The 12288-nt window shown below is 46.2% G+C and overlaps 1 protein-coding gene across 3 annotated transcripts; it reads left to right on the forward strand.

Moving 5' to 3' along the window:
* Positions 1-329: 329 nt before the first annotated feature.
* Positions 330-10884, forward strand: spry2 (sprouty RTK signaling antagonist 2). 3 transcript variants are annotated; one of them, XM_062381011.1, is made up of 2 exons: positions 330-746; positions 8896-10884. In XM_062381011.1, the coding sequence occupies exon 2, from the start codon at positions 8944-8946 to the stop codon at positions 9979-9981; it is 1038 nt and encodes a 345-aa protein (XP_062236995.1). In that variant the 5' UTR covers positions 330-746; positions 8896-8943; the 3' UTR covers positions 9982-10884. The 3 variants fall into 3 exon arrangements, with proteins under 3 accessions (XP_062236995.1, XP_062236994.1, XP_062236996.1); XM_062381010.1 differs by lacking the exon at positions 330-746 and adding an exon at positions 5857-6316; XM_062381012.1 differs by lacking the exon at positions 330-746 and adding an exon at positions 5857-6316 and having other exon boundaries at positions 8904-10884.
* Positions 10885-12288: the final 1404 nt, after the last annotated feature.

Consider the following 12288-nt stretch of genomic DNA (forward strand, 5'->3'; position numbering starts at 1 on the left):
GCTGTGATCATTGCTTTGTAGCCGAGATTCGGGTAAAATCATCAAATCTTGCTGCTGGACAGAGAACAGTGTTCAGGGCATTTGTGCTAGAAGTTGACGTATTTGTCTGGACCTTTAAAATATAATTTAGATTCATGTGTGGTATGTTCACGTTTCTGTCGTTGGCCGATCTGTGTGGTTGACTGCTAGGTGGGGCTAGTGAGTGATGTGTTGTGGATTAGGGCAGTGAGGAAGAGTTCCTGTCATTGACCGGTGTCGTAACCAGCTGTGTGGTATGAGTGATCAGTCAAAAGGGTCTGGCAATTTAGATGGCAGGAAATAGATTCGCCGCAAAGGGAAATGGTTCCAAGTCGACTGGGGGAAAATGCCCCCTCTGTTAAAAAATGACGCACGCTCCCAGGAAAGATTAGAATTGTCAATTAAAACGAGGTTGTGTGAGGAACGGACCACTTGAAGCCAAGTGTTGGGACTCACTGGCCCGCTGCACCTCCGTGGAAGGGTGGGACCAGAGATAGAAACGGATTTCTTTCAGTCTTTAAGGACTTTAAAAAGACTCTTAAAGTCCGGGGGGCGTTAGCAGTATGTGGTAGCTGTTTTGGATCTGATGTGTCTGAGGGGGTTCACCACATGCAGCCTGTTTGTGAGACCGTGGAGAGGGACTGTGTCGCCGAGTGTGTTCCATCCGGGCTCGGGGCCTCGATAGAAACATTGGCTGCAGGTCGAGGGGGTGAACTGCACAGTCAAAGGTAAGAAATCCAACTGTTTACATGTTGAGAGGCTATAGAAGAAGCCACATCTCTTTGAAATTCTCCAATTTCCATGACATTTTTTTATTTTCAACACAAAAATTACTTGAAACCTGACGCACAGATGGCCGGGGTCATCCAGAACAAGAAAGATTCTTCAAATAATATCTGCTCAAGAATGTCCAGGACACCGGGGCGTCCCTCCTAGAACAACCAAGTGCTGCTAATGGATTCACTGTATGAATGTGTGTGTGAATGGGTGAATGTAAGGCTGGACTGCAAAGAGCTTTGAGTGGTCATCAAGACTAGAAAACTCCATATGAATACAAAACCATTTAAAATCATTTGACGTCCTGTTGTTCTGAACACATAATACCGCCTCGGTCTCCTGCTGCTTTCCTCATGTGAATGACAAACTCCAGAAAATGTCCAAATCCAACTTTTCAGACATTTTTCCCGAGTTACATGTCTGTTTAACAGTGAGTTAACCAAAATGTGACACTTGTACTCATTGATCGATACAAACACACAGTATAGTTAAAGAGTTTTTTTTTGTATCTCTGTAGTCGTAGTGGTAAAAGCCCAATAGCTGTGATCGGCCACTCGTCAGGGTCGTATCACAGTAAAACAGCAGCGTCGGCTCCATCTCAGCTCGCGTCCCTGTGAGTGAGACCAGGAGTTGGACGTGGACGCTCTGTCCTATTTACGGGGCTATTTCCAACGGTTCCCAGTGTCTGCTCGATCGATCCGGGCACAGTTCATCTCCCGCTGCGACAGCATCAGAGGTTTTTTTAGGTTTTCATTTCAATTTTCTCTCTTTTCTATCCCTGTGTCAGCCGGGCTCAGCGGGGGAGAGATTCACTCCCCAGATACTCCGGGAGAGAAAGAGACCTCTTTGCTTGCGGCGCAGGACCAAAAAAAAAGAAAAAAGAAACAACTTTCGGAATCACATAAGTCGACCGTCATTAAATGCGGGATTTTTCCGACCTTGCTTGGCTCCGTCGCGAATGCACATTAATCACGCTCGATTCGGCAGCCTGAGAGACGGCAAAAGTGTTGGTGATGGATGTCGAGGCCTCCCAACACTGCGGGAACGCAAGCTTAATTTTTCTAATTGGTCTTTTATTATTGTCAGGGTGGATCAACAAATTTTCCCGGGGACGAGACAGGTGACACAATATTAGTGTCTGTCGCCGTGTCGTTAATTGAGAGGGGGCTTGAGTGCGCCTGAAAAACATTCATCTTCACTTTCCTCGTGCCAGAGTGCGGTAATCACACCTTCCACTATTTGTCTAGCAAACGCCGAAGGTGCTTCCATTGAATGGTTTTCGGAGTTATTTGGAACGCAGGGCGGAGCGGGATTACTCTCCCCCCCACACAAAGGGCGGCAGTGTTCGAAAGGCTTCCACGCCTGATTGCGGCAAATCCCTTCAGGAAGCCGCTCTGATTGAGGGTACACGTTGAGCCCTGAGTAAGGAGCGGGGGAAACGAGGGCCGCCTTGTCCACTTGAGTGCCCCGTTTCCCCGGCGAGGGAAAACCAAACTCAGGTGTTTACATAATCAGCAAGGTGTTAGTGCGAGAGTTTGCGAGACGGGGGGGGGGGATTAGTCATCAGCCTAACTTTCCCCTCCTGCACTCAGACTTGTTGCTCAACAGCAGAAGTGCGTCCGTCGAGGGTGCTCTCCCGGACTTTGTTTGGGTATCGGCGAGACAGAACCAGAAGTAGAATCGTGCCTCCGCCAAACAGTGTGGTTTCCGTGTATATTTGTATTCCAAGACTCATATGAGGTCCATGTGACCTTTGACCTTTGCCCACAGAATCTCATACATTTATGTTTGAGTCCAAAATTTGAAGAAATTTCCTGAAGGCATTACTTGTAGCATCAAAAGGCCCAAAGCATGGGGAAGACAAAGGTTAAAGGTTAAACACATGAACTTTAACTTTACTCTGATAGGATGTGGCCAAACTAAGAGGGAGCACATGTTTTACTGTCAAACTATTGGAAATGACTCTTATATTGACAGAAATAATAATGACAACTTTATATATAAAATGTTAATCTATAGGGAAAGGGGTTCTCAATGTATGAAAGTATGCCAAGAGAGTTGATCCAAACTTGCTATTCTTTTATTTCATTAGTTGCAATTTAAATGAAAAATGTATGTTATTATTCCTGAATGCTGCTGGTGTTGTATATAGTGTTACTCTCGATTAATAATAAGTAGAACATTGTGAATTTGAAGGGGATACAGTATTTTTTCCAGATCAGGATCTGCACCAAACAGTACAAATTCATAAATACTTTGGTTTTTCACATCTAGATCATAAAAAGTAATTTTTTCCTGAGAACCTCTAAAAAAGAACGTAAAAATCCTTGTCATATTAAGCAAGGTGATAAATCGATCCGCACTGAAATGTCATGGGTTCTTCCCTTTGCACTAGCTCGAATAGAAATGTCACTCTAAGGTCAGAAAGGTCATCGAGGGATAACTGCTCCACTCTTCTCACCTGCTAGTTGCTAACCGTCTTTTTGGAGCGTTCTATTACAGCCTCCCGAATGTTATCCTGATCGTGACCCCACTGACAAACCCCAGCCCTGGTGACATAACATCCCTCATTTGAATCTCTCCCTCCCTCTCCCAGCTGTCGCTCCTCCATTCCAGATGTTCGGGTGTCTCCTCCTTGTCTTTCTCTCCCCCCTCCCCATCGCGCGTTTGATTCCTTCTAGACGTGTGAACCGGGGTGGTTTTGCCTCTTGTCTGTTGGCGGAGTCCGGTCCTGTTTCCGCGTCGTCGTGGTTTAAAAGGAGGTCATGTGGCCCGGCGTCCCATCTGACCCAGGCGATTGAGAGTCGTCCACGCTGTAAATTGCATTTTCCCTCCGTCCTGGGAGAGAGAGTCACACGGATGCGGGCCACTTTCGGCAATGACGCGGCCTTGTGTGGCCCGGATAAAATTGATATGAGCCTACAGCTGCCCGAAAACAAATCTCGGCAAGGTGTAATCTGGGTATGAACGGAAAGTTTAGCTGTGTGAGATCTCTCCTCTGTTCCTCCATTGATGGATTTTTGGTTCCTTTTTGGTCGTTCATTCCACGGGTTTAAGCGCAGAGGAAGTAGACATGTTGTAGAGACTGTTGCGCCCCCATGAGGCAAATTTGTGATTTGATATAAATAAAATTTGGCCTGACAAGAATCCCCCCCCCCCCCCCGAAAAACAACGTATTTGCCCGGCAGGCCGCCCCGAAGGACATCATGTTCTAAAGGTAAAGGTAATAAATTGAAATTGCTCCGAGAGATCGCAAACTGTAAACCGTCTCTTAATCCCAGCTATTTTCAAGCGTGTAGCAATTTCATTATATCAACAGCATGAGCAAGAGTTTAAATAAATAGGGGGGAATAAACAAAGGTAGACGGGGAAACGAAGACGAGTAGCTCAAAGACAGAGAGGCAGTCCTGACAGCCTCCTGACCCCCGGATCCGAGTTGATTTGCCAAGTGGTTCCCTCAGCTCATCAAAGTGACGTCTCCCTGTATTATTCAGTCTGGAATTGATCAGACGCTTTATTCACTGAAGCGGAGGGAGCGGCGTGCGGGCACACATCTTCAGCGATGCTCTGAAAGTGGTTTCCAGAGCATCGTGTCTTGGATCCTGACCTTAAAGCTGTGTGGGTGAGCGACCTGACTTTGTCTGCTGCTTGTCCCATATGCTGCTGTGTCACGTCCCCTCCAGGCCTCTTGTGCGTGGGTAGTGAAACACTCTCACGCACTCGCATGGCCTCGGGTAATCCTGGTAATTATAGGTATGATTAAGAATCTTCACAGTAAGTGACATTTCAACCCATTTCAGTGATAATCTGTTTATTTAGACTCGATTTGAATTATCTGTTGATTGTACTCTGCAGTGTTGAAGAATTTCCACGCGGGGGCGCTACTCTACAGTTATTTACCCCAGCCTAGAGGATGTGGGCTTTTTTAATAAGTGGTATCACTTCTCATAGATTGTTTGAAGCTCTAATGGCATTGCGCTTCAATTCAAAGTGGTTTAAATGTTCGTTGATGCTCAGTATGATTCACACTCTGCCCTGTAGTAAAATATGCATGTGAATCTACTCCTGTGACCTTTGACCCTAACACTTCTTGTTGTACTTTCACTAAAACCACTCAGGTTGTGCTATTTTGACCTTACTTGGGTTCATATCCTGTCCACTCTTTGTCACTTTTTTTAGAATTTCACTTTCCCAGATCACAAATTCAATTAAACTAAATGAAATAAGTACAAGAAGACAAATTATTTTCTAAATAAAATGCTCAAAACTTATTAAAAACTAGTTTTTTCTTTAAGTGATCAAGTTATTGCCAGCTTCTCCACTTAAAAACACAAGTTTGTAAAATTCCTAAAAAGTAAATAAGTTTGACAGTTGATGAGTTAAAGTATTATCTAAGCTAAGTAACAATTAATTATTATCATTATATATACACACAGTAAACGTAGTGGGTCAATGTTGAGTCCCTGTCGTATATCTGCAAAACAGAAATATGTTAACATGTAGGAGGCACTTTAGGGTTGTTTTTGATCAACGTGGAGATGATACGCTCTACTTTATGTATTATAGATCTATTTGAAAATGTTAAAGTGTAAACTGCATTCCTCAGATAAAGGTAATGGAGTTTAAAGTACATTGCCCTATTCACAGTGGTGAAGAAGTATAAATCAGTTTAAAATGGAGATACTAAAGTGAAGTACAAATAACTATGTACCTCACACCTATACATTTACAATGATATTTCCATGAATGGCCTTTTTTCTTATTCTTCTGTCTCGTCTACCGTTAATTTCGAGTTACACAGTATTTTAAGTCTTATTGATATTTTGGGAATTGGATTGTGACTTGAGTTTTGTGATTTTGTAAAAACCCGACTCAAGAAGATAAGACGAGTAACTCGGTGTCGGTCCGGTGTCGGCCCAGCAGCGGTGCCATTGACCCGGCTGGGTGTGAATGGCCGCTCCCCAGCAGCCAATGGCGGCGCACCGGATGCGAGATATCCGCTGCAACAACAAGCGCAGTGTTCCCCCCCCCCCCCCCCCCCCCCCTCCTTCTCTGCAGCTTGACGCCATTTACAGCCCAAATCCCGACCTCCTCTCCGGAAAGAGCTTGAAAAAAAAACATAAAAAAACCCAGCTCACACACGGGCAAAGCTAGTTTCAACTCTTCGGAGCCTCACGGGTAAAAAAACACCCAGCGATTTTAAAAAACCCCACCGGAGCTCAACTTGTATCGCTCTCCCTCCTGCAGGAGAAAAGTTTTACGCGTGCGCTCCGAAACTCCTCGACCCGTTTGGAACGCCTCGTGCCTCCGTGCGCAGGGGATTTTTTACGTGCGATTTTTTTTTGTTTTTGTTTTTGCTGCGTCGCTTTTACCGAAAAGCAAAACACAACACGCGCCCCCGGCCGCCTTGGACACTGTTCTCCATGGAGTTTACCCGCTGAGCCGTCGATGTGAGGGAACACGCCGCCTCTCGCTTTTGGATTTATTTCACCTGCACGGGGGCTAAAGCGTCGGAAGCACGGTGAGTGTCCCCCCCCCCCACTAACGTCTGGGGAAACTCGCCATCTCATTACGAGGAGTTTTTTCCCCGTGAAGTTGCGTTAAAGATCGGCTTCTAGGTTCCTTTGCCCGCACTTTTACGCTGCGTAAATGCGTGGTGGCTTTCACTCTAAAACATCGGGTGTCCTCTGAGACAACTGTAAACCTTCTCATCTGTGGCCCATTGTTAAATTGGAAGCTTCCTCCGGTGAAGACAGGTGTAGTGTACAGCCTTGTGCCTCCCACCGGGCTCAGTCTAACAACTGAGTTCACTGTTTATAACACTGGCTGGCTGTCTGCTTTATTAGGAAGTAGACGGGGTCCTAGGTGGCACCTGTGTTTGCTCTCGCGTGCACTCACATTCCCTGTAGTCCTTTTTCCTCCCGTGTGCACCATCTACTTCATGACTCTCATATATGCACCATCCAAAGCATTAGGGGACAATACAACTTGTAACTATACAACAATACTCGGAGATATAGCTTAAAATATTAAGACAATACCGATAATTATCGAACTCGATGTCACTTTAGGATTCCTACAATGTTTAAAAACTATGTGTTGCTAAAAACACTATAAAACGTATATCTGAAGAATAAAGTGGACTATTTTGGTTCAACTTTGTTTTGTCTAGTGCCGGGTCAGAGGGCCCAAAATGTTTTCTAATTAAATGAATGCTTTCCCAGTCTTTATCAATAAATATCACTATAACTGTCTTAACACAATTCCTTTGAAGATGTAAGGCAGATTTTGGCCTCGGGGTAAATGTTGTGGTTGAGGACATCATACACTTGCACTACTGCCTAACTGAGCTTGCACAATAACAATACAGCCTAACTTTTTCATATTGCCTTTGATGTAAATGATATTGTGATTTCTCGCCCTGATATTTTTTCGATTTTGCAACTCGTAATAAATATAGAACATGCAACTATTGTGATGGTAATCGTTGAATAACCCAGCCCCTGTGTATTCAGACTCTATTTACGATCACGCTCTCTGAAAACTTTACACCACAAACAAATCGACTCGTTGGATTTTGACTTCACACCTCAACCCCCGGTCGTGTCGCCTTTCATCTTTTGTGTGCAACACCTTGGTTTTTCCGACCATCTCCCAACGTGTCATTAGTTGGCTCCAGTTTACCTCCGCCGGGCCCACCCACTGTGGCCAACACGGCCTGCACACAGGCCCTGTAAGGAGATGACGGGCTGTAGCCTCCCACCCCCCCTCCTCCTAACTAATAGGTGTTACCTCGCTAGCCCTTCATCTGGATCAGAAATAAAAGCGTATAAATCCCAAAGAAGCACCGGTGCATGCTCACCGGGAGCAGTGCTTCGGTCCCACCCCCCTCGGGGGCATCACTCACACTTTACATAGACCCCCCCCCCCTTTCAGGCTCCAGACTTCTTCTTTTTTTTTATCTTGTCACTCATCTTCTTTTCAAGAGTGTCACTATGTAAATGTGTTTAGAATGGCGAGGGTTGCCGCAGGCCATTTGTCAGGCAACAAACAAAAGCCCTTCCTGTATTGTCACTGAAAGGGGAAGAGCGGGGGGAGACGTCTCCCCCCCCCCCCCCCCCCTACCCCAAAAGAAGGCATTTGAAAGCTAATTAGCGCAAAGGAATAAGAATTAAGGCCACCGCTGACAGTCTCTTTGCTCTGGTGCGACGTGTTGATGAAAACAAGGCGGTGCAATTTGAATATGTTGGATTAACGCAGAGTGACAGTGCAAAATGCTAAACCTCACGCTTTCCCAATGATGAATGAGTGAGATGATAACGGATCCTGGGGGTTACTGCAGACGAGGGGGGGAGGAGTTCCCGTATAGATTCCTCAGGAAATTTAGCTTCATAATATTTAAACGTGCTGTGTTATGCCTGACCCCGATTCTCTCAGATTTCTGCTGTTATCTGACCAGCAGTAAACAAATAAAATAAAATAATATTCACTTTATAGCGATGTAGGAGGAGGAAAATAATTTCTCTCAATTGAGAAGCAGGAACTAGAAAGATGTGATTATCGAGATTGGCTACGGATTCATTTGGCTCTAATCCAGTTAAATAACAGTAAATGATCATGACAAATGTCCACCACAGTAGACGTAATCAACTTACCGGGTGTTTATTTGAGTGAACAGGTGGATATTTGGTTACCAATAAACTAAAAATAAGTATTTTAAGTGATTTAGGTTTCAGATCAGACGTCATGTCATACAGTACCTGAGAGGAAACGGGAAGTTTGCACTCAGAAATAAATCAATTGTTTGTATTAAAGATAAACATGCAACAGCTTTGACACATTTGGTTCCTATTGAACACAAACGTACTGTTGGAGTTCAATGAAAGGAACTCTCAAAAGGTGATTCTAAAGGCCCAGCCACCCGTCTCTAATGCCCTCAACTCTGTAATCAAACACACCCATCTCTGTCCCCCAACAATGTGATGTGTGATCATCCATATTTCCATAGTGGTGCTCGTACAGATATCAGTTATGATTTGCATGGCATCATTTGCATGGCTTGTAACGGACAGATATAAACTTGCCTGTGTCTTTTACCAGGACTTCAGATGTGTCCCTTGCCAGCCAGAGTGGCCCTTCAGTCCCGAGATGGATTCCAGAAGTCAAAACGGCAGCGACGGGGGAGGTGGACACCGCGGACATTCACCGGCATCAACGAGGTCGGCGGGCACGCCGCATGACGAAGGGAGACCGCAACTGTGGCCTCCGCAAGCGCGCGATGGGCCGCCCGATCCCGGGCTGAACAGCAGCCAGGCATCCCTTACTCCAGCAGTGCTGCCTCTGGATCAGATTCGGATAACTGGGAGTTGTAATGAGTACACCGAAGGGCCCACGGTTGCCCAGGTGTCTCCGGCCTCTCAGCAAAGACAGCAGAAGAGCGACCGTGGGTCGTCGCCTGTTTCAAGGACAAGCGGGCTGCAGGAGACCAACAACCTCCGCAACCTGCCTTCATCGACACAGCATGGGAACACGCACACCTCCATCTCCTACGGGGAGGACGGCGTGCTGCGCTCCTCCAGTGCGGAGGACTCCCAGAGTAACATCAGGACCAGCATCGGGAGCGCTTCTTCCGGCCAGAGGCTCATCGGCGGCCCAGCACCCGGGGACCACATCATCAGAACCCAGCCCAAACGCGAAGAGCTGAATTCAGAGGAGCTGAAACCCCTGAACGCGGAGCCCGCCGCGGTGATTGCCGTGCCGGGCAGCGCGGGCTGCAAAACTCCCGGCAAACACTCCAGCAAGTGCGAGAGCTGCGGCCGCTGCCAGTGTCCGGAGTGCACTCGCCCCCGTGTGCTTCCCTCCTGCTGGATGTGCGGCCGGCGGTGCGTGTGCTCGGCGCAGAGCGCGGTGGAGTACGGGACGTGCATATGCTGCGTCAAGGGCCTCTTCTACCACTGCTCCAGCGACGACGAGGACACGTGCGCCGACAAGCCCTTCTCGTGCTCCCAGTCGCACTGCTGCGTGCGCTGGACCACCGTGTCGCTGCTCGCCGTGCTCTTCCCCTGTCTGCTGTGCTACCTCCCGGCCAGAGGCTGTGTTGCCGCGTGCCAGAGCTGCTACGACCGGGGCGCTCGACCCGGCTGCCGGTGCAAGGACACGAACCCCGGCCGCCGCGAGGTGACGTAGACGGGGTGCCCACGTGTGTTTCGCAATGCAGGAGGACGGGAGGACTCGGCGTTGACTGAACTGTTAGTTTTGTCCCCGTAGGTCTGCTGCGGGAAAAAAAACCGGTTTGTTTTGCGAATCGAGTGATGCTGTCGCGTTTGTTGTTTTTCGCCTGCCAGCTCTGTTCCGCAGGTGCGTTCACTGGGCTCCCAGCGTTATGAGCTTCACCTGAAAGTTGAACCAAAATAAGCGCTCCGCATGTTTAAAGGTATGAAGACACATTCAACTACTGTTTTGTCCTGAAAAAATAGTCCCTTCATTTGGAGTCCAGATGAATAGCCTTTTTTTTAACATTTAATACAATTTCTATGCTAAGAACAGGCTCCTGTTACTAACTGTATGTAAAGTAGTAATTCAAAGGGTTTGTACATTAGAATACGCATTTGACAGATGTTTTATTTTTGTACATATAATAATACTTCAACTGTGAAAAGTTTTCTGCCGTACCACAGGCACCTTGATAAATTCACATTTATATGAATCAGTTAACTTCATTCATTGTTTTTTACATTCACTGGAATGTATATCAATCAATTGTTATATATAATTTACAAAGGAAAAAATCGTATCCCTTCTGCTTGTAAATTGTACAGTGACCTTTTATGAAAAAAATATTTTCTAATTCCAACATTTGCTTAGTGTAAAGTTTAAAAAAAAGTATATATTTATTTGAAGGTTTATTATTTTATAATGAAAAATATTTATTTTGAGCATTGTTAAACGTGTCGCCTGTCTCGGGGGCTGTTGTGTAGTCGCTGCCGATTGGAGGGGACCTGTAGGAGTGTCAAAGCTGGATGAATAGTTCACTATGAATTAGAAGACAAAATATATTAACGTTTGAAATTAAACAACCTTGAAGTCTGATGGATTGTTTTGTTTTTCCTCTGCATTGTCTCTTTTCTTACTGCTTTTTGTGTTTTGCGGTGAGATTTAAACATCTGTGCGACCGATCAATGCTCTTTTAAGGCTGTTCTCACACCTGAACTCCAGAAAATGTTTTTGAAAATTGCGTCCAGAGCATTTCTTGAGTTTGTCTCGCTCGTGCATTAAGCAGCAGGCTCACAACAACAGGAAGCAGTCCGGGTGAGGGATGGCAGGAGGCAGGATATGACGTTTAAATGTAGAATCTTAAATCTCTTTTTATGTTGACGTCTTTTGTCGCTGTATTGAACCGTCAGCACCAAGCACATTTCCCTGCTGTATTCTCAGTCTGACATTTTATTAGGGGGCCTGCAGGTATAGTTCTGTAAAATTTCTGGAGCATCTGACTCAGATATAGCGTTGGTCTAATCGCCCTGTGTTTAGTGCAGCCCCTCTTTAAGATACCTTTTAGTTTGAAAGTGCACGTTTACAATCCAGGAAATGATTTACCCTCAAACGTGGTTCTTCCACTTATTTTTCATTTCATAAATCAAATGCCCCTTGTGTCTCTTTTTACAAATATGTATTCAGGTAGGCCTTCTGTTACACTCCTGGCTGCAGGATCATTTCACACACGCTCCTCCGGGGCCTACAGTCACTCGGTTCACTCCCGTTTTTTTGCCTCCCGTGCTTTTTTCTTTTTCTTTTTTATAATCAAAGGTCTGTTCAGGAATTCCTCTGGTTTTTGAATGTCCCTGCAGGCGAAGCATAAGCCTGAAACATAAGCCCTGACACTTGTTGACAGCATACGGACGTGTCTGCGGCGCGGTACGCATTCGGAGAGCGTGATTGACGCGGCGAGGCCCAACCTGCGCCCACTTGTTTGTTATTCACTCCATAGACCTCGACTGGGGGGGGGGGGGGGGGTGGCTTTTGCTTTTATATAATTATCAACTTTCACCTATTTTTGTTTTTATACAGCGGTGAGCGGCCGAGATGACAAAATATCGGGGGCTGAATCCCATTAAGGGACAGAAAGGAGAGAGTTGATCTTGCGTCTGGTCTTTATCTTTGCAGGCGCAGGCCTCCGCATTGTCTCAGATGTGAATGAGGAGGGAGGGGGGGAGGGGGGGTTAGGAAGAGGGACCGCAAAGGGTTAAAAGCATCACTTTGAATGACAAAGACCTAACAGTTTACCCCTGTATTCAACCCGGCATGCATTCATCCTGTTTTCAATAGTCGGGGCGGGGGGGGGGCTATTTTGGCTCCCCAACGCTCCTCTCAAGCTACCTGCTCCTACTTGGTATTCCCATAGGGAGATGGGTTTTTCTTGTCTGAGGGGATGGGGGGATGGGGGGGTGGGGAGAGCAATCGCACGGATCTGTTGAGGAAAACTCGTAGAAATCA

The sequence above is a fragment of the Platichthys flesus genome, chromosome 22 (genome assembly GCF_949316205.1).
Source record: "Platichthys flesus chromosome 22, fPlaFle2.1, whole genome shotgun sequence".
NCBI classification, from domain to species: domain Eukaryota; kingdom Metazoa; phylum Chordata; class Actinopteri; order Pleuronectiformes; family Pleuronectidae; genus Platichthys; species Platichthys flesus.

Excerpts from the sequence above, each read along its gene's own strand:
- spry2 (XM_062381011.1), top strand. The coding sequence starts at position 8,944 with ATGGATTCCAGAAGTCAAAACGGCAGCGACGGGGGAGGTGGACACCGC.